General features: G+C 41.9%; 1 protein-coding gene across 1 annotated transcript; it reads left to right on the top strand.

Annotated features, from left to right (window-relative positions):
- Positions 1–1114: 1114 nt before the first annotated feature.
- LOC118852429 (caspase-14-like) lies at positions 1115–18919 on the top strand. Its single transcript, XM_036762174.1, has 7 exons — positions 1115–1364; positions 6509–6564; positions 8765–8914; positions 13765–13990; positions 14966–15082; positions 17075–17184; positions 18818–18919. The coding sequence occupies exons 1-7, from the start codon at positions 1115–1117 to the stop codon at positions 18917–18919; spliced, it is 1011 nt and encodes a 336-aa protein (XP_036618069.1).
- Positions 18920–24242: the final 5323 nt, after the last annotated feature.

The raw sequence follows: 24242 nt of genomic DNA, 5'->3' as shown, positions 1-24242 counted from the left end.
CACTGTACCACCTAGCTGTCCCTTCAGGTACTCCTTTCAACTAAGAATTCAAACCCAGGGTCCTCTGCAAAACCCTGAAAGTGACCATCTCAGAGGGTAAGGGACCTGAGAGCTCATCTCATAAGTCTGGACCTCCTTTGCACAGAGTGTGCTTTGATGATCCTGGTGAGCACCATTGGCTTGTTTTGTGCCGCACTTCCAAGATATTTGTTCATTTTGTCTGTCACATTCTATAATTTGATTTTGGAATCCTGTCTCCTCCTGTTGTGAGTTCTTCCAAAAAATATATTTTTTTTCCAATTAAAGAAATGGGAGGTATGTCAGAGAGGTGGATACTTGGGACAGCTATGACATGTAAGAAAGCTGAAGATATCAGTAAAAACTTATTTTTCAAAATGCTCTGTGATAACAAAAGTAAAGCAAGTTGAGGGGGAAAAAAGCCAAGTGAGTAGTGAAGTGGTAGGTTGAGTTAGGATTCGAAGAGTGGGTAAAATTTGGATATTCTGAGGGATTAGGGCCAGATCAAGGACAGGGGTTCATTCTTCAAATTTGTCCCAAACCTTCAGTGCAATAAAGGGTTAGAAGTACTGGAATTTAGAATAGGAGATAGAGCGGGGTGGGTGTAGAGGAGGAGAATGGAGAGGGAGGAATAGCAGAAGGGAGGAGAGAGGAGAGGGAGGAAAGAGGAGATGGAGGGGTGAAGGGAGACCGAAGGGGGAGAGAATATAAAAAAGGTGCGGAAAAAAGACAACGAAGAGAAAGGGGGGAGAAAAGGGCGAGGGGATAGAGACAGAGACAGAGAGAGAGAGACTGACAAGGAGAGACGGAGCCGCGGCGAAGCAGGGACGCAGGGACAGAAGGCTAGACCCTCAGAGGAAAGCCGAGGGAAGAAGGGAAAGGATTCCTAACAGCCCATCCCCACCCCAGGGTGGGGTCCGCGTGTCCTGCTCCTCCTCCCTGCCTCCGGCCGGCCAGCCCCGGGTCCAAGTCCGGCGGGCGAGCAGATCCGGGAAGTCCACGGAAACTTTCTCTTTCGCTGCTGAAAGCGTTCTGGGGTGCGCGCACTCCCTCTTTTCTGACCCTAGCCCGCAGACCCTACGGTCCCTCCTTGACCATGGAGACCTTCAAGGCCGGGTTGGTGAGCGCACTGGACAAGCTGACTCAGCACGAGCTGAAAATGTTCAAGTTTTACCTGAGGAGGGACAAGGACAAGCTTCGAATCACCCTGCAGGACGTAGACACGGCCTCCACGACCTCGGAGCTGGCCGATCTGGTGTTGAAGTGTTATGGCATGTCCGAGACCCAGAAGTTCTTACTCTCGATGTTCGAGCACTTAGATCGTATGGACTTGGCAGTCGAGTGGGGTAAGGTGGGGCTGCACGCCCTGGGCTCCCCTCACGGGAAGACAGGTCCCGACCGCCAGGCTTCCCTGTCACCCACACCCTCCTACTCCCCCCGCCCCCTCCCCTCTACTCCCTGAAGTATAATCAGGTTTGAAGATCCAGAACTCTTCAAATCATCTCATTTGTGAGCCTCTCTAGATCCCTGGCAAACTAAGCTACTGTTCCAGGTACTCTTAGCTCCGTTTTCCAGACGAACAAACCGAGGCTTAGAGGTTAAGTGACTTGTCTGTGTTTGGTTAAGGGAGGCAAACAGGCGAGATGACATGTAATTCATATTGTTTATTGCCTTCAAGCTAGCAGGTACATGACATGGAATCAGAAGCAAACTTCCGATTCACTGAAAGAAGGACAAGATTTAAGTAATAATCCCAACTCCAGTCCATGGTCTCCATATCATAAGAAAGGAAGTTCTTAGTTGAACAAGACGATTGACAAGGTAGTGTCACTTAGAGTTTATGATCCCAAGATGCAAATGTCCCCAAAATATCAAGATAAGAGAAATCCCACTGTTCTGGTTGCAGACATCCTGTCACCAACAGGAAAGATGCCCCTTGTCAATCTTATCTGGTCTTTGAAGTTCCTGACCCAGAACAGGCATTTTTAGAGTACAGTAGTTTGGATGCTTTGGATATTGTTGGGGTTCAAATAATCTGAAAGGATTGTCATTGGTTACCTGGCTAGTAAGCTAGCAAGCCTGCTTCATTTGCATAGCTAATGAGAGTCAGATGCAGTTTGGGAATCCAGAGCTTTACATGCACCCCCATCACCTTCCTGCCTCACTCCCACCTGTCACCCAGATAGAAAAGATGGAGAGAGTTTCAAATGATGAGGGGCCTAGATTGGCGTTTGGAACATAGGTTAAAAAGATTAGGGACTTGGAATAACCAGGAATTAAACAAGAAGCCAGATGAGGAAACTAATGTTTATAGAGGTTACTTGACTTGTCCAAGGTCACTTAGCTAGGAAGTGGGGAGGTAGGACCAGATTTGAAGTCTTCTGACTTCTAAATCAGGGCCCTTTTCAGAATACCAGGCCTCCCAAATGTTGAGACAAAACACATCAACATACTGAAGATTCATTTTGGTAGCTCCAGAAAAGGTTATTATGGGACCATCTCCTCATCGCCCTTTCCGTTCCAAACCAACGAGTATTTACTGAGATTCCCTCTGTTCAGCTATATGCAAGGCACAGGGCTAGATGCTTACAGGAGTTTATAATCTTTCTGGTCCTTGGCGTTTATTTCTCATCTTTTGAGATCATTGGCATGACAGATCTCCAATAATACATTCCATTACTGGTTGGAACAGATCAAGTGTGTGGCATGTATTATATGTGTCTGGCATATAATATCGATTCCAGGATTGTAGATAGTTGTTTGTGTGTTGTATTCCCATTAGAATGGGATCTTGTTGAGGACAGGGGCTCTCTTCTTTTGCCTCCCTTTGCACCTTTGGTGCTGAGCATAGTCCTTGGCACATAGGAAGTGCTTCATGGTTGTTGGTTGTAAAGAAGCACTTTGACAGAGGTCCCTGCCAGCTTGTTTCATTCATTCAGCATGCACTCACTGTGTGTTGCGTACTGGAGATACAAATCTAAAACCAATTTATCTCTTGCCTTCAAGGAGCTTACTTTCTAGGGAAAATAACATATACACAGAAAATTAAATAAAAACATATACAAAGTCATTTCTCAGAGGACACTAGCAATTGGAGGATGAGCACAGGAAGGGGTGGTGTTATTCAGGGGAATTTTCCTCACTCCTCCCTCTCAATTTCAGAGCAACAAATGAGATTCACTTTGGTCAGCTAAAGCAGCTAGGGATTCTATTAAGCAGAAGTTCTCAGTAGGCCTGGGGAGAGAGCTTGTGCAAAGACCCAGAGAGGAGATGGAGTCTTATATAAGGACCAAGCAGGCCACTGTGGCTGTAGTATAGAGTGCTGGGTCCTAAAGGGATTGTTGTCTTCATTTTATGTGTGAAGAAACTGAGTCTCAGGTGAAGGGACTTGCTTGTGGTCACCCTGCTAATAATTGCCAGTGGTGATCTTCAAACTGAGTTTGTCCTAACTCCAAGTCCGGTAGTCTACACTGAACCACAGCACCCTTTGAGTAAGCATTTGGCCTGGGCTTTAAAAGATAGATAGAAATTCAGAAAAAGAGGACCAACAGGGAAGAGAACTCAGGTTTAAGTAACCGCATGAGCAAAAGCAAGGGGGTGGGAGAATGTCGTAGGGTTTGCAGATTGACCCAATTAGTTTGTAATGCAGGGTCCAAGCCCCAGAGTCATGAGATGAAGCTGGAAAGGTGCCAGATTGTGGAAGAGGATTGTATCTCCAAACTCAGATTGGAGTTAGCGGACCCTTTGCTTTTGAAGGGCTTTCCCTTTTAGAGTTATCACCCAGTCTGGGCAGAAACATCTTTGTTTAAGACCTGTCTGAGCATGCTCAGTTAGGGGTGCAGGGTCTAAGGGAGACTGTTTCAGGGACCTCTCATTAGCCCCACAGCACTGTGGGATTCTCCAGTCCCTGCTTGATGAAAGAATTCAGAGGAGCCTTGTCCCCTCATTCAGTAACCCACATTTTCATAGCACTTCAGGGTTTGCAGAGGGTTTTTCTCACAACAACCTGATAATACAAATATTATCATTTCCATTGGACAGGTGAGGATCCCAGGGGTCAAGTCAGTAGCCCAGGGTGAGCAATGCTAAGTAGCAGGGCCTGCTCCTATGGTGGGGATTGTGGAATTGTCAGTACCAGCATTTACACTTCAAATCAGGACTTGATTTATTGTTTGTTGGTTGTCTAGACTTAAGAGAGTGATGGAGAAAATATTAGTAATGCAGGCTATGTAGTAGTTATAGAGTAGTCTGGGGGATAATTATCACACACCCCTGTCTCCATCCCTTCTCAAATGGGTTGTTAAACATATTTCTCACCATGACATTTGAACTCAGTTCTTTTCATTCCAGACATGCCCTTTCCACAGCAGACTTTAGACTTTCTCAGACTGCAGATGCAGCAGTGCAAGTAGACGTAGTCAACCCAACTTTATCAGAATACATGTGGGAGAGGAGCCAATCATTGTTCTGCTTGGTCCCAGAGGCCAAAACAAGGATATTGGGGTGGGAGTCACAAAAAGGCAAATTTAGGCTTGATGTAAGGGGTCATTTCCTAACATCAGAGCTGTCCAAAAGTGGCATGAATGGCCTCACTGGGGAGCAGTGTGTGGGGTGGGGGTGGGGGCTGTCTTCAGTGGGAGACTGGCCCTTGTATCAGGGATATTGTAGAAGGAGGTTCTTGGTCAGGTGTGATTGTAGTAAAGGGCCATTTAGCTGCTGTCCAACTCTCCAGTTTTGGGCAAAGACTAAGTCTGGGGTTGACATACGAGAAAAGAATCAAGTGAACATTAGACGCTGAACTTTAACATTGGAAATGAAGGTAGGATAACACCAGGGAAGTAGAAAACCCTTGGACCTGAGCCTTGTTTTCCCTTTTACCTCCTGATCTATGTCTTTGAAGTTCCCTCTCCTCCTTTCCTTTGCTTCCTCTCCTTCCCCCTCCCCTTTACTGCCCCACTTTGCTGGGGAGGGGATGATCCCTGTAGACTCTTGCTACTCTGTAATGAGAAACATTTCCCATCTTGAGGAACTTTAAACAGTATCTGTCATAGCAGCAAAGACAGTTATGGGTGGCCCAGCTGGACTGTGTTTCCAGCTTCCACTTCTCCCTCCTCATCTCCGCCTCCTGGCTTCCTCTCAGTGTCAGCTCGGGTCTCACCTTCTACAAGAAACCTCTCCCTATACCCCTTAATCATAATGCTTTGTCTTGTAAGGCACTTTAATGTATCCCAGTGGTATCTAGTTTGTTCACAGCTATTTGCATGTTGCCTCCTCTAGTCAGATTTGAGCTCCTTGAGGGCAGGGACTGTCTTTTACCTTACTTTGCATACTGACAACTTACCTCGAGTCTGGCACATAGTAGCCTCTTATGAGATGTCTGTGGTATGTCCAGTTCAGGAGCAAATGGTCCTATGGGACTAGAGGTGAGCAGAGAGTCTAGGGTCATAGATGTAGATATGGGAGTCATCTTCACCAGGATCATGATTAAATCCATGGAAGCTAAGGAAGTTACTAGTCATGTCAAATTGGTGGATACCAATTAGAGGGTGAAAGGAGAGAAGAGAATCAGTTCCAGGACAGAGCCTTGGGGTACCTCAACTCTAAGGGAACATAAATATAGGTGATGGTCAAGCAAAGGATGCTGAGAAAGAGCAGTCAGATAGGAAAGAGGAGAACCAAGAGGGGCAGCTGATAGAACAGTAAATAGAGCCCTGAGTCTGGAGTTCAAATCCAGCCTCAGACACTTACTAGTTGTGTGACCCTGGGGAAGTCACTTAAATAGTCTGCCTCAGTTTTGTCAATTGAAAGATGGGAATAAAGTAGCAACTCCCTTGCAGGGTTTTTGTGAGAACTGATGAGATAATACTTGTAAAAAATGCCTGGAACATAGTAGGTGCTATATAAATAGCCATGGCAGAGAAACAAAATAGGGGAGTTTGGAGTACATTCACCAGTGTCAAATGCTGCAGAGTGGTGAAAAAGGTGAGGATTGAGAAAAGGTCATCTGATTTGGCAATGAAGATGTCATTGGTAAATCTGCAGAGAGCAGTTTTTGTTGAGTGATGAGGCCCCAAACCAGATTACAAAGGGTTAAAGAGTGAGTGAGAGGGAAGGAAGTAGAGGGGATGATTGAAGATGGCTTGGTCAGGAGGTTGGCTGAGAAAAAGGAGAGAGAGAGAGAGAGAGAGAGAGAGAGAGAGAGAGAGAGAGAGAGAGAGAGAGAGCAGTAGTTAGCAGGGAAGGTGGAGGTTTGTGGAGGGTAGGAAAAACTTGGTCCAATTTATGGGCTATATGGAAGGAAGCCAGGGGTAGGGAGAGGTTAGAGGAAATAGAAAAAGGAGAAATGACTGTAGGAGCAGTCTTCTGGAGAACACAGGGAATGGAGTTAAGGAATTGTGTGAGAAATAGAGGAGGAATATATGGGAGAGCAATAGATAAGTAACCCTATTCTTTATTCTTTTTTTTTTTGGTTCATTTTCCCTGAAAATAGAAAGGGTTTCGACAACAGCTTTGAAGAGACAGTATGAAAATTATGGCGCTAAAATGGTAAATTCTTAAGTTTTATCTACCTTTGAGTAATGTAAGTATCTGACAACTGCATGGCTTCTCATTCAGGCAATTGGACTGGCTACTTACCATAGCTGTAAAAGGGCACATTTGTATGTTGTTTCAATTCCCTCTTCAAAAACTTCCCCTGGCTGTCTATTCCCTCTGGGATAACATACAGACTCCCCTGTTTGGCATTTAGAGCCCTTCCAAATCTGGCTCCAACCTAACTCTTCAATCAGATTCCTTATTGCACCCCTCCATACATTTTCTAGTCATGTCAAATTGTACTGCTTGATTTTCTCCAGAATCAGCATTCCACCAGACTGTCTCCCATTCCTGGGGTGCTCTCCCTCTTCACCTCCACCTCATGGAAGACCTGGTTTCATTCAAAGCTCAGCTTAGGTGCCACCTCCTACCTGAGGCCAGCCCCTTCACCCCAATGGTTTAACCTTTCCCAGTAGAATGTAAACTCCATGGGTGGCAAAGACTATGATATCTTTGTCTTTGTTTACTGTCTAGCACAGTGCCTAAGGTATAGTAAGGACTTCAGAAATGCTTGTTGAAGCCAATTATCTCATTAGTTACTTAAACCTGGTGAGGGAGGAAGAACGGTTAGTATTCCCATTCCTATTGCAGGGAGCTAGGTGGTGCCTGGGACAGAATGCTAGACTTGAAGAAGACCTAAGGAAGACCTGAGTTCAAATCCATTCTCAGACACTTGGGCCTTCAAAAATCTCTCTGTGCCTCAGTTTCTTCATCTGTAAAATGGAGATAATAATACACCTACCATCCTGAGTGTTTGCAGTGATCAAATAAGATGATCTCTTTAAGCATTGTGCAGATCTGACAATGTTATAAAAGTATCTGATATGAACATTCCTGCACCCCATTTGTAGCTGAGAAAACAGGTTGAGAAGTTACCTGATTTGATCAAAATTAGGAAGGGCTGTACCCCAGACAGAAACCCAGTTCTGTGAATCCAAATCCTGTGGTCTTTCTTTTTTACTAGACCCACCTTCATTTCTAGCTGTTACCTTATTTGTCCCCTCATTACTGCTTTGTTTTCTCCCCTCTCTGGAAGCAAGGTAGTCAATCCCACCAGAGCTCCTAGGAAAGGGGAAGGAGTTGGGGGGAGTCCCTGCTGTATTCCAGAAGGAGGACAAGGGAAATCTTAGGGAAAAAAGGGAAGAGAGTGGTGGAACTGAGGCATGGCTTCTTCTTGGTCTCAGTCTCCCAGATCATCCTAGAGGTAGCTCTAGCCACTAAAATGGCTCCCTGCCCCCAAGAGGCCAAGGGCTGGTGCTAAAGCAGCTAATTTATCTTAGGACAACCAACAACCAAGTGGGTCATCTTTGTCCTCTTAGAAAAGTGATGATGGGCTTGTTGACACTTTATGGGAGGAAGCCTGTCTTTGGCTCACCAACCTCTCACCAAAGCTAAAATGTCAAGAAATGCTGGAGTTGCTGCCTTGTCCCACTCTAGCTGTTTCTGTATCCCATCCTTTTGGTGGTGGGCACCTCTGGATTGATTTATGGGAGCAGGAAAGAATAAGGCCACATCTGTCCAGGGACTTAAGTGGCTTGTTCTCATTGGAATCATTAGTACCAGCCCTCTGAATCTGGGGAGATTTGGGGACTATAAAGTGTGTCTAATCCAACGAAATCTGCTAACGTTTCTCACTTGTAGAAAGGATGAGAAGTATCTAGCACCTAGCGAATCCATGATACTGTCATTCCTATTTGCTGCTCACAGGGCTACATGTTCCCCAGATAAACTCAAACCCAACCCGTACCTTACCTCAGAGTGGTATGATGTTAATTGGTGGTGCAGTTCAGGTGTTTTTGTATGTGGTAGTGACACCTTCATGCCAGTTTTGTTAGAATGGCCCTTCTTTACTGGTTCTATGTACTTCAGAATGAGTGATTTTTATTGATAGACCTACTCTGAAAGGGAGAATTTCAGGGACTTATAAATGAAACAAATCTATTTACACACACACACACACACACACACACACACACACACACACACACACACACACAGTCCTCCCCCAAAGAGAGATGGTCACTTTGAGCTCACAGTTCAGCCCCATTCCTGATGCCAGGAGGACAAGCAGCATATGGGCCTGTGTGTCTAGGGTATTATGTTTTCTGATACATAGGATTAAATTGTGCTTATTAATTTTACTTACAAACAGGAATGCTATAACATGGACCAAACTAGAAAGGCTTTTGTGATGTGTGTGAAGACAGGCAGACCAGGGGCTGAACAAGACAGAAGCACAATAAGAAACTGGCTTGAAGAGTGCAGGTTTGAATATGTATTATGCATCGATCCTGACGAAAAGGTAAGCATTGAGACCACAACATTGGTACCTGACTTTTATAGCCTTCTTCCTTTTTCATGAGGTCATCATGAATACTAACTGACCAGCAAAGTCTTCTTCCTTTCAAAACCTTGCCAAAAACATCATGGCACTTCTACTGAGGGACAAGTGTGAGGGAGTTAATGAATTCCACTACATTCTCATGGGCTTTTTTAGCCTCTTATGCATTTCAGTATTATTTAAGAGCCTAGAGAGTCTATTGTTTTCCTAACTTCTGCTATAAAGCTTTTCTATGTTTCAAGAGCATGAATGCTCCATTAATTGCTTTGATTCTACAAGGTTTACAATGCTGAGTAGAATTTGAGATTCATTACAAGTCATTCCCCAATTGACAAATGGTCCAGGGACATGAACCAGCAGTTTTCAGATGAAATTAAAAGTATCTACAATCCTATGAAAAAATGCTCTAAGTCTCTATTGGTGAGAGAAATGCAAATTCAAACAACTCTGAGGTATCATCTTCCACCTATCAGATTGGCTAATATGACAGACAAGGAAAATGATAAATGTTGGGGAAGATGTGGGAAAACTTGGAACACTAATGCCTTGTTGGGGGAGTTGTGAACTGATCCAACCATTCTGGAGAGCAATTTGGAACTATGCCCAAAGGGCTATAAAATTATACATGCCCCTTTGATCCAGCAATACCACTATTAGGTCTGCATCCCAAAGAGATCATTAAAAAATGGAAAAGACCCACATGTACAAAAATATTTTTAGCAGCTCTTTTTATGGTAGCAAGGAATTGGACACTGGCCATCTTCTGGAGAATTGCTCAACAAGTTGCAGTATATTTATGTAATAGAACACTATTGTGCTATAAGAAATGATGGGCAGGCTGATTTCAGAAAAACCTGGAAAGACTTTTTTTTCTTTTTTTATTTATTTTTTATTTTTACTTTACAACACTCAGTTCCACAAATTTTTGATTTCCAAGTTTTCTTCCCCTCCCTCTCCTCCTTCCTCCCCCCCCCCAAGATGGCATACAATCCAATATAGGTTCTACATATACCTTTGCATTAAACTTATTTATACAATAGTCAAGTTGTAAAGAAGAATTATACCTAATGGAATGAATCATGAGAAAGAAGAAACAAAACCAAAAAGAAGGGGGGACAAAAAGAGAGCAAATAGTGTGTCTCAATCTGAATTCAGACTCCATAGTTCTTTTTTTTAAACAGTTTTTTATTTTATTTTACCAAAACACAAATACAAAATAGAGAAAAAATTAAAAACATATCATAAACTGAAATATTGATTTTTAAATATAAAGTAAGAAAGAAAAAAAACATTTCATGTGCATAGCTGAACACAGGAGAAGATTCAAAATATGTAACAATAAAATTTCATTTCAAGAAAGCCTGTATGATAAATAATGCACCTTGTATTGAGAATCGTCCATCTTTTCTTTACTTCCTTGTGTTTTCTTTTGTTCTCTGCTGTGGACTTTTTAACTTTGTTCTCTTTCCCCCCTCCCTCCACCCCCCAGAAGGCCACAATATAATTTAGATATCTCTTGATATATACATACACATACAGATATATACATACGCTAATACATATGTTTGTACAAATCTTTTGTTTCCTATCCCAGACTCCACAATTCTTTCTCTGGATGTAGATAGCTTTTTCTATCATGAGTCTTTTGGAGCTGTCTTTGAACCTTGTATTGCTGAGAAGAGCCAAATCTATCAAAGTTAGTCATCACAGATACTATGTGTCTATAATCGTGTATAATGTTCTTCTGGTTCTGCTTCCCTCACTCAGCATCAGATCATGTAAATCTTTCCAGGTTATTATGAAGTCCGTCTGCTCCTCATTTCTTAGAGAGTTTTTTTTCTTATAAATTTATTTATTTTCAGTTTTCCACATTCATCATTCATCATTTCATTGAAATTCCATTTTTCCCCTGAAGTATTATACTCAGTTTTGCTGGGTAGGTGATTCTTAGTTTTAATTCTATCTCCTTTGAGCTCTGGAATATCATATTCCAAGCCCTCTGATCCCTTAATGTAAAAACTACTAAATCTTGTATTATCCTGATTGTGTTTCCACAATATTTGAATTGTTTCTTTCTGGCTACTTGTAATATTTTCTCCTTGACCTGGGAACTCTGGAATTTGGCTACAATATTCCTAGGAGTTTTCCTTTTGGGATCTCTTTCAGGAGGTAATCAATGGATTCTTTCTATTTCTATTTTACCCTTTGGTTCTAGAATATCTGGGCAGTTTTTCTTTATAATTTCTTGAAAGATGACGTCTAGGCTCTGTTTTTGATTATGGTTTTTAGGTAGTCCAATAATTTTTAAATGATCTCTCCTGGACATATTTTCCAGGTCAGTTGTTTTTCCAATAAGATAGTTCACATTGTCTTCTATTTTTTCATTCTTTTGGTTTTGTTTTATAATTTCTTGATTTCTCATAAAGTCATTAGCTTCCATTTGCTCCATTCTAATTTTTTAGGAATTATTTTCTTCAGTGAGCTTTTGGACCTCCTTTTCCATTTGGCTAATTCTGCTTTTCAAGGCATTCTTCTCCTCATTGGCTTTTTGGACCTTTTTTGCCATTTGGGTTAGTCTATTTTTTAAGGTGTTATTTTCTTCAGTATTTTCGGGGGTCTCCTTTGGCAAGCTGTTGACTTGTTTTTCATGATTTTCTTGCCTTACTCTCATTTCTTTTCCCAATTTTTCCTCCACTTCTCTTCCTGATTTTCAAAATCCTTTTTGAGCTCTTCCATGGCCTGAGACCATTTCATATTTTTCTTGGAGGCTTTGGATGTAGGAGCCTTGAACTTGTTGTCTTCCTCTGGCTACATGCCTTGATCTTCTATTCCTACACACTCCATTAAGTGTGTAAGAAAATATCTTTTCACCAAGAAAGTAACCCCCCCCCCCACCCCACCTTGTTTGTTCTTTTTCCCAGCCAGTCTCTTGACTCCTGAGCTCTTTGTTAAGTGGAGGCTGTACTGCCCCAGGCTTTGGGGTTTTGTGCAGTTGTCCTCTGAGATATTTCTAGGGACCTGTAAATTTTCAGTTCTTCCCAAGTGGTATGATCAAAGGGGAAATGTCCACTCTTCTCCTGGTCTGTGCTCTAGACTGTGAGCAACCACAAGCACTCCTTTCTGCCTTAGAACTTCAAGGACTCCCTCTCCACAGCTGCTACAAGCTCTGCCATGCAAGTGCTCCTCCTTGCCCCAGGACTGCCACCCAGGACTATGACTCAGTTCAGAGGCTTGATTCCCTCACCATCTGTAGGACTACAGCTCCAGAAGCAGCTGTCTCTGTGGCAGTGGCTGCCACTGTCCCGGGGCTGAACCATGCTCCCCTCTAATCCAGGTGAGAGACCTTTCCCACTGACCTTTGAAGCTGTCTGGTGTTTGTGGGGTGAGAAGTCTGGAAACCACCACAGCTGCCAGTGATTCAGTGCCCTGAGGCCTGCTCCAAACCTGTCTGTGCTGTCACAGCCCACACTGAGCTGTGTCCTACTCCCAGCCTGGTGCAATAGACCCTTCCTGTTGGCCTTACAGATTATCTTGGGCTGGAAATCTGCTTTACTCTGTCATTTTGTGGCTTCTGCTGCTCTAGAATTTGTTTAGAGTCATTTTTACAGGTATTTTGAGGAGTTTGGAGGGAGACGTCAATCAGGTCCCTCCTTCTACTCCACCATCTTGGCTCTCCCAAAAACCTGGAAAGACTTACATGAACTGATGCTGAGTGAAGTGAGCAGAACCAGGAGAACACTGTACACAGTGACAGCAACATTGTTTGAGGATCAACTATGATACACTTAGCTCTTCTTACCAAGACAATGATCTAAGACAATTGCAAAGGACAAATTATGGAAAATGCTATGGACATCCAGAGAAGGAACTGTGGAGTTGATTGCAGATCAAAGCAGACTATTTTCACTTTTTTTGTTTTTTCTTTCTCATGGTTTCCCCCTTTTGTTCTTATTATTTTTTCACAACGTGACTATTGTGGAAATATGTTTAATATGACTGTACGTGTATAATCTATACCAGATTGCTTGCCAACTTGGGAATGGCAGAGGGGAGGGAGGGAAAGAGCAAATAATTGGAACTCACAATTTCATAAAAGTGAATGTTGAAAACTATCAAAACATGTAATTAGAAAAAAATACTATCAAGTGAAAAAAAATTGAATTTGACATTTGTGACCAGGTAAATGGTAGAGGAGGTAAACATAAGGAAAAAGAACACATTATGAGTGACGGAGAATTCGTAGGCTTCAGTAGGGAGTCCCCTCTACTCTTTGTCTCCATCTTGTTGCCCTTTACCCTGACTGATACCCTCATTGACTGTGAAAAATAGCCCAGAGAAGTCAATCCTCTTGCCCTGAAGGCCTTCACTGCTTCCACTACTCCCATCTATAATTAATATTGGATAGTACATTCATTAAATTTTAAGTTTCCAAACAGAATATGGAGATTGGATTTCCCATTTGTAACTTGAAAATTCTTGATGAAATTTGCATTAGATGCTACATGCAGTCATATAAAGTAATCCCAGGGTCCCACAGTTGTAATAAGAATGAAATGTTTTACTCTTTGCTTCTTAAACTTTCTGTGTTCCTGAGAGCAAGGTTTCTTTTCAAAACTGCCCTCAAAGATGATGATGATGATGATGCCATCTTAGACACTTTCTTTTAAGGGTCTATATTTTATGTTAGAAGATAAGCAATCAGTGTCACAACCCAGGCAAAGTAAGGGATTTCTGAGAGCTACTGTAGGTAATACAAATGGTTATAGATCCATCCTTTGAATAAATACATTTTGCCATGCTATTTGCTACAGGAGTTAATGAAGAAATTAACAGAGTTTCGAGATGGAATAAATGGAATGAAAGATGGTGTTAGCTGCTGCCTTGTTACTCTTATGGCCCATGGAGGAAAAGGCTTTATAAAAACAGTATTGGGTGAAAGAGTCATCTTATCAGACATTTTTGAAATGTTCAACAATGAAAACTGTCCAGCACTTCAAGAGAAACCCAAAATCTTTGTAATCCAGGCTTGTAGAGGAGGTAAGCAGAAGGAAAAAGAACACATCATGAGTGACAGAGAATGCTTAGGCTCCACTGTAAGCATTTTCTTCTTGTCCCTAGGAAATCCTGACCCTGATTTTCATCCCAGAAAGACTTTCCTTTCTCTGCTGCCATTCCTCATATCACGAGCAGAAATACTCATTAGGTCCCCCTTTACATCCATAAAGATATCAATTTTTCTATGTTTCTAGGCCCAAAGTATCATAACGTTAAGATTCTACAAGTTAAGGTGTTTTGTGTCCTTTTAAGTAAATGGATTCAAGATCTTAGTATTTATAAATTCCAGGCTTTACTGTTTTTCCACTGTGATATTCCTTCTACTTTTTTATAGGTGTTCTCCTGTGGCCTTATCTTCCTCACTCACTTTAGGATAATTTTCTGTAGTTTCTCAGGGACCAGCAAAATGCAGTGGAAAAGGTACTGTGTTTTGAGGCAGAGGACCTGGGTTTGAATCCTGGTTCTGTCATTTAAAAAGTACTAAAAATAACTGGCATTTTTAAAGAGACTTGAATTTTGCAACCTGTTTTACTTACATTATTCATACTAACTCCCTCTGTGACTTTGGGCAAGTCATAGAACGTCTCCATGACTCAGTTTCCTTATTTGTAAAATGAGGGACTAGGCTGGATTATCTCTAAACTCCTTTCCAGCTATAAATCTGATGCTTTGATCCTACTAACCTCTAACATGGTGAAATTGCTAGTGCTTAGCCTACCAAGTGTGACGAATGTTACTGTTGACATGTGTGTGTTTGCTTCTTGGATTGGGATCTGGCTTGCCTGGCTTATCTGGAGCTACTAGGGCCTATGACTGTGAACTACCCTCTTCAATATGGATATATAGACAGTGATACAGTGACATGGGCTTTTTTTCTGATGAGTGCATTTGGCATTAGTGTCAGATTGCTGTATGATGGTTTATCTCACTGTCTATTCACATCTCTCACAAAACCAGATCGAATAGATGGTGGTGTTGTTCAAACAGATAGTGAAGAAGTGGAACTGAATGAATCAGAGAAAAAGCGACTTCCCACATTCAGTGATTACTACATCATCTATCCCACCCAAGAAGGTAAGACAATGAATCTGTATGCTGCTAAGGCATGTGAAGTGATAGTGATCATGATTGTTCAAACTCCATTGTGGTTATTTAGGTTTCATATTTGTAGTAAAACTATTCTTGATCATTACCAACCCAGATCACCAAGGACTAAAAGGACTAACTCTAATCCTTTACAATGCATCATTGATTCAAACTCCAAGGGTTTTGGCCTTCTGGTCAACCATTTCTAGTTAGGCAGACTCCCATTGGCTCTATCTTTAATACTACAATCCCTTAGTTAGATGAAAGCAAAGATGACACAATTATACGATTTTCAGATGATACCAAACTGATCTAGAAAGATCTCAACATGGCAGAATTTTGGTAAAAATTTAGTAAGCTGTATCTTAATGGGGATAAATACAAAGTGTTAATTAAACTACCTAATTAAAATATAGGGGACATATGGCTAGAGAGCAATAAATTTGAAAAAATATCTGGGGTTTTTAATGAACTACAGGTCAAACATAAATCAACATTGTGTGATATGGTAGACAGAAAATGCATTAGGAGATTATATTCAGAAATTGGCTCATCATCCAAATGTCTCTGCCATGGTCACACCACACCTGGAACATTCTGTTCAGTGTTGAGTATGTGAACAAGCAGTTCAGTGGGGCAGTAGATAGAGCGCCATGAGACTGGACTTCCTGAGTTCAAATTTGGCCTCAGACACTTTCTAGCTATGTGACCCTGGGCAGGTCACTTCACTTTGTTTACCTCAGTTTCCCTATCTGTGAAATGAACTGGGGTAGGAAATGGCAAATCACTCCAGTGTCTTTGCCAAGAAAAGCCCAGTGGGTTGTAGACAGGACTAGAACCATTCAACGACAACTACCTCACTTTGGGAAAGACATTGATAAACTGGAACAAGTAGGAGTAGGGTGATTAGAAGGGTGATGTGATTTGCAGATTATTTGGGGAGGTTTAGTTTGGACAAAAGAAGGTTGGGGAAGACATGATAACTGTTGTCAAGTATTTGAAGGACTGCCATATGTAAGAGTGATTAGATTTATTTGGCTTGGCCCTAAAGGGCAGAAATAGGAAGAATGGGTGAAAGCTGAAGAGCAGCAGGTATAGGTTTGATGATGGGGAAAACTTCCCCATATTTAGAGCTATTTGCAGAGTAGGCTGGTTTGGAAATTGGTGGTAGCCTTTACCCTAGATACCTTGGAGCAAAGCCCTGATGACTATTTAATTGTTGGCCATATTGTAGGCCAACAATTGTTGGCCATTCTTGTTCAGAAATGACTTTGAGCAGACAGCTCTTGATGTCCTTTCAAACTCTGCATTTCAGATAGTGAGATTGGTCTAGTGCCCCACTAGGACCAATAAAATAAGGTATAATATGGAGAGAAGCATATTTGGAGTTACTATCTGTAAAGCCCATCAAACAATTATTCCTCTTTAAAGTGGAATTGGCCCTTACTCGAAGTCTTTAGGTGAAGGCTGATTGACCATATGTTTGTGGATATTGTATGGGATATTGTTTGAGTATGGATTCCCTTCTGACTGTGAGCAGGATGCTCTAGGTACTAGCCAGTTACTTTACAGGGTCTATTTGAGACTCTAAAAGTTGCAAGTTCTTGGCTGAAGCATCATTGGGAAAACAGTGTGTAGGCTTCAGATAGTATCTGGCATCCTCCAGACTATGTAGCTGGACAGTGAGAGACTTTTCCTGGTTATTGGTCCATTGTAAATGAGTTACTGACCTCATCTACCATGGATTCTTTATGGACTGTGCATTGAGACTGCCTACTTAGTGGAGTGGTAGGGTTAAGGGCCCAACAGCAAAAGGGTAAATCCTGGATGCCTTAATGAAAAATAAGACATGCCCTAGTGTTTCATGGAACAAAGCAATATCTTGCTTGGTAAATTTTTTCTAGTTTCCAAATGTGTGTGTGTATTTTTAGAACATGTTAGTAAAAACCATAAACCATATTGTCATTTCTCCATTGGTAGATCATGTTGCTTTACGCCACCCAAAACATGGTGCTGTGATGGTTCAAGCAATAGATGAAGTCTTTCGGCAAGGGGGCAAGAAGCTGCATATTGTGGACTTTTTTACTCAAGTGAGTGATCAGTGAATGGATTCATGCTCCATGTTATGCTATTTTTTCTCCACTAATTAACAAGCATTTATTTCACTCTATCAGCATATTCAGTGGAGTTCCCTAAGTAGGATTTGTGTATGTGTGTGTGTGCATGAGGCCTGGGTGCCTGCACTGTTACCTGAAGTCTTTCTCTTCCTGAGATGATGTGTTCTTTCTCTGAACTCTTTTCTCATGGTTTTTTTACTTTCTCAGTAGATTTTGAACTTCTCTTAGGGCAGAATTGTGCTCCTGTTAGTGACCTTAGTAAACAAGGGGCTGACGTGTTCAATAAGTGGTCATTTTTCCCTTTTTCACTCTCTCATCCCTCTCTATCCTATCAATTTTAAGTTGTAGTAATGAGAATGGATCAGCCTAGAAGAAGGAATAACTCAGCCCCTACATCCTTGCTGAATGAAGGGAAATTAGTGTCAAGTTCATTATAAATAATCTTCATCATCATCATCACTATAATACTTCACATTGCCTTTGTGTGCTGCAGAAAAACACTTCCCTCCCACACAACTCCAGAAAATCCTCCCAGGCCTCAAGTCAAGACTGTGGGTTTGGTAGGACAACATGTCTAACATCTGACCTCTTCTGTCCACTCATGCTACAGGGACCTAGTTAAGACCCCCCTCAACTCTTGCGAGGAGGCTGCAGTGCCCCAAGTGGTCTCTTACTTTCCAGTCTATCTTTTGCACAGTTACCCCAGTAATCTTCCTGAACTATTGATTTTACCATGTCATTCCCCTGCTGAAGAAGTTTCAACGGCTCCCTATTGCTTTGTTTAACATTTAATATCCTTTACAATCTGGCTACCTTCTCTCTCTCTCTCTCTCTCTCTCTCTCTCTTTCTCTCTCTCTTTCCTTCCATCTCTCTCCTCTCTCTTTCCATATCTCTCTCTTTCTGTCTCTGTCTCTCTCTCTGTCTCTCTCCCCCTCCTTCCATCTCTCTCTCTCTCTCTCTCTCTCTCTCTCTCTCACTCGCTCACTTCTTCATCTCCTTCTTCTCTTTCTTCCCTGCCTCCTCCGCCTCTGCCTCTCTCTCTGTCTCTGTCTGTCTATCTCTTTCTCCATTTCAAACAAACTGGCCTACTCTCTGGTTCTACAGTCTCAGACCCTGTCTTTGTCTATTGCAGGAATGTACTCTCTACTCACCTCTTCCTTCTACAAGCTCTTCTACTAGTTTCAGCTCTAGGTTACTTCTTATACAAAGGTTTTTTTTACCTAATATCCTGGGTTCTTAGAATTCTGCTTTAATCTCTCCCCTCCCCCATTACTTTGTCTTTATTTTGCATATACTCTGTATATACTTATTGATGTGCATATTTTATCTGGTCTTAGAATGTTAACTCCTTGAGGGCAGGTACAGTTTATTTTTGGTCTTTGTTTCCTCTTTGCATAGAATGTTGATTAAAGCACCGTGAGTGCTTAATAAATGATTGTTTAATAATCAATAATCATTTACTAAGCACCTACCTTATGTCAGACACCTAGCTAAACTTTGGAGATTCAAAAAGAGGCAAAATCCAGCCCTGCCCTGCAGAAGCTCAACCATCTAGCTTGAATTTTATTCATTTCTTTATATAATTTGTGCTTTTTTTCCTGGTAGGTGAACAACAGAGTGGTGAACACAGACTTTTACTTGGGTAAGAATCCTGTAAAAGTAGTACTGGTCATGGAGTCGACTCTCACCAAAGCTGTGTACTTTTGACACTTGGTGGAAGAAGAAAAGGAGGTGGAAGATTTTCTTTTTTTTTTTTTTTGATTCCTTTTTATTTATAGTTTACAACACTCAGTTCCACAAGTTTTTGGGTTCCAAATTTTCTCCCTCTCTCTCCTCCTCCCCTTCCCACCCGTGGCATGTAATCCAATATAGGTTTTATAGGAAGCTAGGAGGATTGAAACATGCAATCTTGAGAGTTTATACCCTGGTCACTAAGACCTAACTATTGTACATGCCTAATAACCTTCATGCATATTAACTTATACCCCCATACATAGATTATTCCTCCATTTTCTGAACATGGTACCCATGTTCAGGAGGGGAACATGTCAAGGAGTAATGTGTAGTAGGTGGGTTAGAAAGATTGTAACCTGGAAGAGCTGGGACCAATCCCAGCTCTGAAGGGAGGGACTGTAATATTAATTAAAGTGGGACTTTTTTTTTTTTTTTTTTTTTTTTTACTGTTTTCTCTTTTAGAATGCTAAAGTAATCAAGTGCCTTTAAGTCTTGCTAGGTGCTAAGCCCCAGGCCACAACCTTTTGCTGATTAGGTGTGAAGCCTTCTTGCCCTAAGAAGGGTATATATACTCAGAGGTTAGCATTTTATTTGGGGCTCTCACTCACTGGAAGAGTGTCTTTCGATTTCATTAGAGGAGACTCTGGGCAGCTGTTGTTAATCTTTCTCTCCTCCCCACCACCACCCCTGTTGAAAATCCAGATGTTGGTGCTTCTCGGTAACTATGTTCTAAGATGTTGGTCAGAAAGCTAGAAGCCTTTCTCCTGGTTTGTGTTGTTTGATCTGTTGATATTTTCTGTTTGTAATTTCTGTTTGTATTTACTCTCAAGTTCAGGGTGCTGGCTTTTCCCCTGAACTAAGTGAATGATATATGTATGTTTGATTAAAGTGAGATTGTTAACCCCTTAAAGTTGCTTTCCTTAGAAAAGCTGGTCAAAGAACTTGTGCCGGCAGCTCTTGTTGATGGTCTTACACCTCAGCAGCAGCTGCTAGCCAAGTTGTTGTTACAGGGACCAGGAAGAACTAACCTCATAAAAAATTGAGTTTGGCTTCTGTATGGTGTGTGTATTTCCCTACAGGGTGCCACACACCCACTTCTTGCAAGAACCATAATAAATGCTTCCTTTTCTCACTTCAGTTTAAGTTTCATTTAAGCAAGGGGAACAGGACTCTGCTTGGTTTGCTACAAGGGGGCAGTGGGCTATAGCAGCTAGCCCAGATAATCCCCTCACCCTACCAAGGGATCCATGAACCTCATTTCTCACAGGTTTCTAGGACTGTACACATCCTAGAAGGTAGATGGGAGTGAGAATAGATCTGAACTAAACACAGAGGTCTCCCTATAGGAGTTATTTCTGCCAAAAGGTGAATTTCTCTAATTGCTTTATTAAAAATATATTTTATGATGAAATGGTTGTCAAAATGGTCCATTTACTACTTGAAATTTTAATTCCCTTGTATTAAAAATAATTAAACCTGTCAAGCTATTTGGAGACACTCTATTTTCCAGAGTTAAGACCCAGAAAGCAGGCTGTGCCCTGAGGTTGGCATAACAACAATCTTTTATACTGGATGATCTCACCCTTTGGCAAAATGTATTGTTTGGACCAGCACCAGGTGTTCTCCGAGGGATTTATGATTTTTATATTAATTGATAACTATTTAGATTTGTAGGAGTTTCGCTGTTTCTCAGGGACCTGAGGGCCAGCAGCTGCCTACATGCTGCAGCAGAAAGCAGTCAATCACATCTCCTGCCCCTCTGAACAATCCCTGTGTTTGTAACTGCTAAGTGAACTGAACTAGGTGCTGTACTTCTGTTCCTGCCATGATTACTCTGGGTCTGTACCCCAATAAATGATCACAAGCCTCAAAGACCCTACAAACTGTCAACCTGTGAGTTTGGTTAAAGGAGGCAAACAGACTAGGTGAAATAAAAATTAGTATAGATTTATTCTCTTTAAGCTAACTTGCACATGATCATGGAATCAGAAGCAAACTTCTGATTAACTTGAACAAGAGAGAGAGAAGGTTTAAGTAACAATTTCAGTAGCAGTTTATGATTTCCATATCAAAGAAAGGAAGTTCTCAGGTAAACAAATCAATGGACAAGGTAGAGTCACTTAGAGATACAAATGCCTCTAGCCCACATCTCTGGCAGCAGATTTTCTGTCACCACAGACAATAAAGATACTCCTGGTCTTCGAAGTTGCTGAGGCAGGAAAAGGGGATTTTTAGCATAGAGCAGAAGCAGTTTGGAGGCTTTAGATATTATTGGGGTTCAAATAATCTGAAAGTATTGACAAAACTTAGAGACTGTTCCTACAGGACCCAAGAATGACTGTATTGTCCCAAAGATCACTGCACTTGCGGGCCTGCTGTGAGAACTGTTTACTCAAGACCTAGGAAGGACTGTGTTGAGTCCTGCTTTTTTGTGGTTTTCCTACTCACAAACCCTAAGCTAACCAGCATGGCAGCACTTAGCTGAGTTTCCACAATCTTCTCTACCCCAGGCTTACCTTCAGAGCTTGATGTGAGGTACCTCATCAATAATACCTGTTGTGTGCCTCCTTTGTGCCAAGCAATGGGGTTACAGAAGCAAAACAGGCCCTGTCCTCAAGTTGCATACCTTCTTCTGGAAAACTTTACTATCCAAATGACAACAATAGTTTTAAGATAACAACATTTTAGTAACTTACAACAGTTTTTACAGTGCTAACAACATTTACACGGGGCTTTGTGATTATGGAGCATGCTCCCTATGATATCTCCTACAGCATAGTTCTTGAAACTGTATTGGGAGGTAGGTAGGACAAGTATCATCAGCCAGGTTTAACGAGGGGAGGGAGCCTGGAGCTGTGGATAGGGAGCCGGCTAATTCTCAGTGTCTTCTGCCTTCTTCCTAGAATTAGCTCCTACTCTAGAGGGTAGAGGTATTCAATTACTTTCAATGGAGCAGCAATTGAGTCACAAAATAAATCTGGTCGACAATTCAACTCCTCTCTCCCTCCCACCAGCTCTGGCCCAGGATTAGCAATCACTGTCACCTCCCCCCAGCCCTTGGCTGCCAGTTCAGCCTGATGGCCTCAGCACACCCTCAGCATATAACATTCTCCCCTCCTCCCACACCCTTCTCCCAGGGAGAGAATGTAATGTTACCATACCCATTCGCTGTACACATCTGCCACATTGCATTATGATCTGGAATGTGAAATTTGGGGGATTTTATACTGAGCCAGAAGTTTAGTGACACCATTAAAAATAGACTGATTAGCACCAGGAAAATGAGGACCAGCTGTACAGCAGGACAAGACGTGGCTAGTGTGGGTGGGAAATTAGGAAAGAATCAAAGATTCTGCTAAGAAAGAAGAACAAGGTTCAGGAGGGTTCAGGTCATTCCTGAGGGAGCTTGTTGGAGCCCTATGACCAAAAAGATAAGGGGAAAAAAAGTCAAAGAGTTGGGGGCAAGGTGCCTTGGAAGAATCCTTGGAGAGATCTATTGGGTTGGGACCCAGTAACTTCACCTTTATTGGTGTCACAGACCCCTTGGGTGGACTGGTGAGACCCACGGCTCCTCCTCAGAATCATGTTTTTTAAATGCATAAAATAAAATATGTAGGATTACAAAGGAAACCTATTCTTCTGAAATACAGCTATCAAAAAAAAAATTGTTTAAAGTACTTAGGCCCCAGATTAAGGAAGTCTGCTCTAGAAAGACAGTCTTGACTTGGTACCAAGGGGCTGTATCGAAGGGTAGATAGAAAAGGTCAGCTCTACTCCTCTTCTATACCTCAGACTTGAACTTGAGGGGAAAACACCTAAGCACGATTTTTATGGAACAGGTTGATACTGAAAAAACATGAGACTTGGTCATTAGCCTGAGTGAAGCTAAATTTGGAGATAAAAGTTGCGTATCTGTAATGGACCAACTTGTGTAGTTGAGTTTCAGGACCAATTTAGTAAGTAGTTGCTAAGCATTCAACTTAGCAGATATAAAGACAGAATAAAAGAATTTTTTCCCTCAGGGAGCTTACATTCTACTAAGAAAATACAACATTTATGTAGAGAAGTAAGTATCTGGGGTAGAGCCAAGATGGTAGAGAGAAGTCAGGAAGTTGCCTGCACTCTTCCCAAATTCCCTAGGAAACAGTGTTAAATGAAGCCCCCAAACGGATCCTGGAGAGAACCCACAAAACGACAGGGTGAAACAATTTTCCGGTTTAAATTAACTTAGAAGGATTTCAGGAAAGGTTTGTCTCACTTGGGTAAAAGGGGAGCACAGCCCAGTGCAAATTGTGTCTGGGCAAGCCATCAGGAGGCTCTTAGCCACAGCACAGATCAGTGAGCAAGGGAGGCCTCCAGCCTCAGCACAGAAGGCACATTGCCAGCTCCAGAACCCAAGCAACAATAGGAGTGAGTAGGCAGGGGTACCCCAGTGTAGTAACCAAGCCTCCAGCACCTGAGGCCCTAGTGTGTAAAGCCAGTGACCAGGCCCCAGCCCCGGCCCCCAACATAAGAAGCTTTGGATAGTGGCAGCTGTTCTCCAGGAGGAAAGCTCAGCTTTAAAAGCCAGGAAATAGGTCAAAAAATGAGCAAGAAAGAAACAAGACCCTCAACCATAGAAAGTTACTATGGTGACAGGGAAGATCAAAACACAAACTCAGAAGAGGACAACATTGTCAAAATGCCTACATTCAAAATGTCAAAGGGGAATATGAACTGGTCTCAAGCCCCAAAAGCCTTCTTGCAAGAACTCAAAAAAGATTTTGAAAGTCAACTAAGAGAGGTAGAAGAAAAATGGGAAAATTAATAAGAGCTATGCAAGAGAGTCAACAGCTTGGAAAAGGAAAGACAAAAATTAACTGAAGAAAACCAATCCTTAAAAAGTAGGATTGGCCAAATGGAAAAGAAGATACAAAAGCTAACTGAAGAAAATAATGCCTTAAAAATTAAAATTGGGCAAGTAGAAGCTAATGACTCTATGAGACATGAAGAATAATGGAAGTCATGTCATTATGTCCCTGATGTCATGGTCCTCTTTGAGAACGAAGGACAACCACAACCTGTTGAGTAGTCTGAGCTGGGACCCAGCCAATTAGGTAACTGAGCTCAAACTCTGCCTCTTCCTATCCCAGGGAAAGTAAATTTTGATGGCCAAAAGCTGCCTAGATAACTTGGGGTTTACAGGCTAGATCTTCCTTCCTTCCTTCCTTCCTTCTCTTCCTCCTTCTTTTTCTTCTTCTTCTCTGTCTCTCCCTTTCTCTCTCATAGACCAAACTTTTTCAACCCATTTCACTGT

The sequence above is a fragment of the Trichosurus vulpecula genome, chromosome 5 (assembly GCF_011100635.1).
Source record: "Trichosurus vulpecula isolate mTriVul1 chromosome 5, mTriVul1.pri, whole genome shotgun sequence".
NCBI classification, from domain to species: domain Eukaryota; kingdom Metazoa; phylum Chordata; class Mammalia; order Diprotodontia; family Phalangeridae; genus Trichosurus; species Trichosurus vulpecula.
Note: the sequence above shows the minus strand (reverse complement) of the source record. Positions and strands in the feature narration are given on the sequence as shown.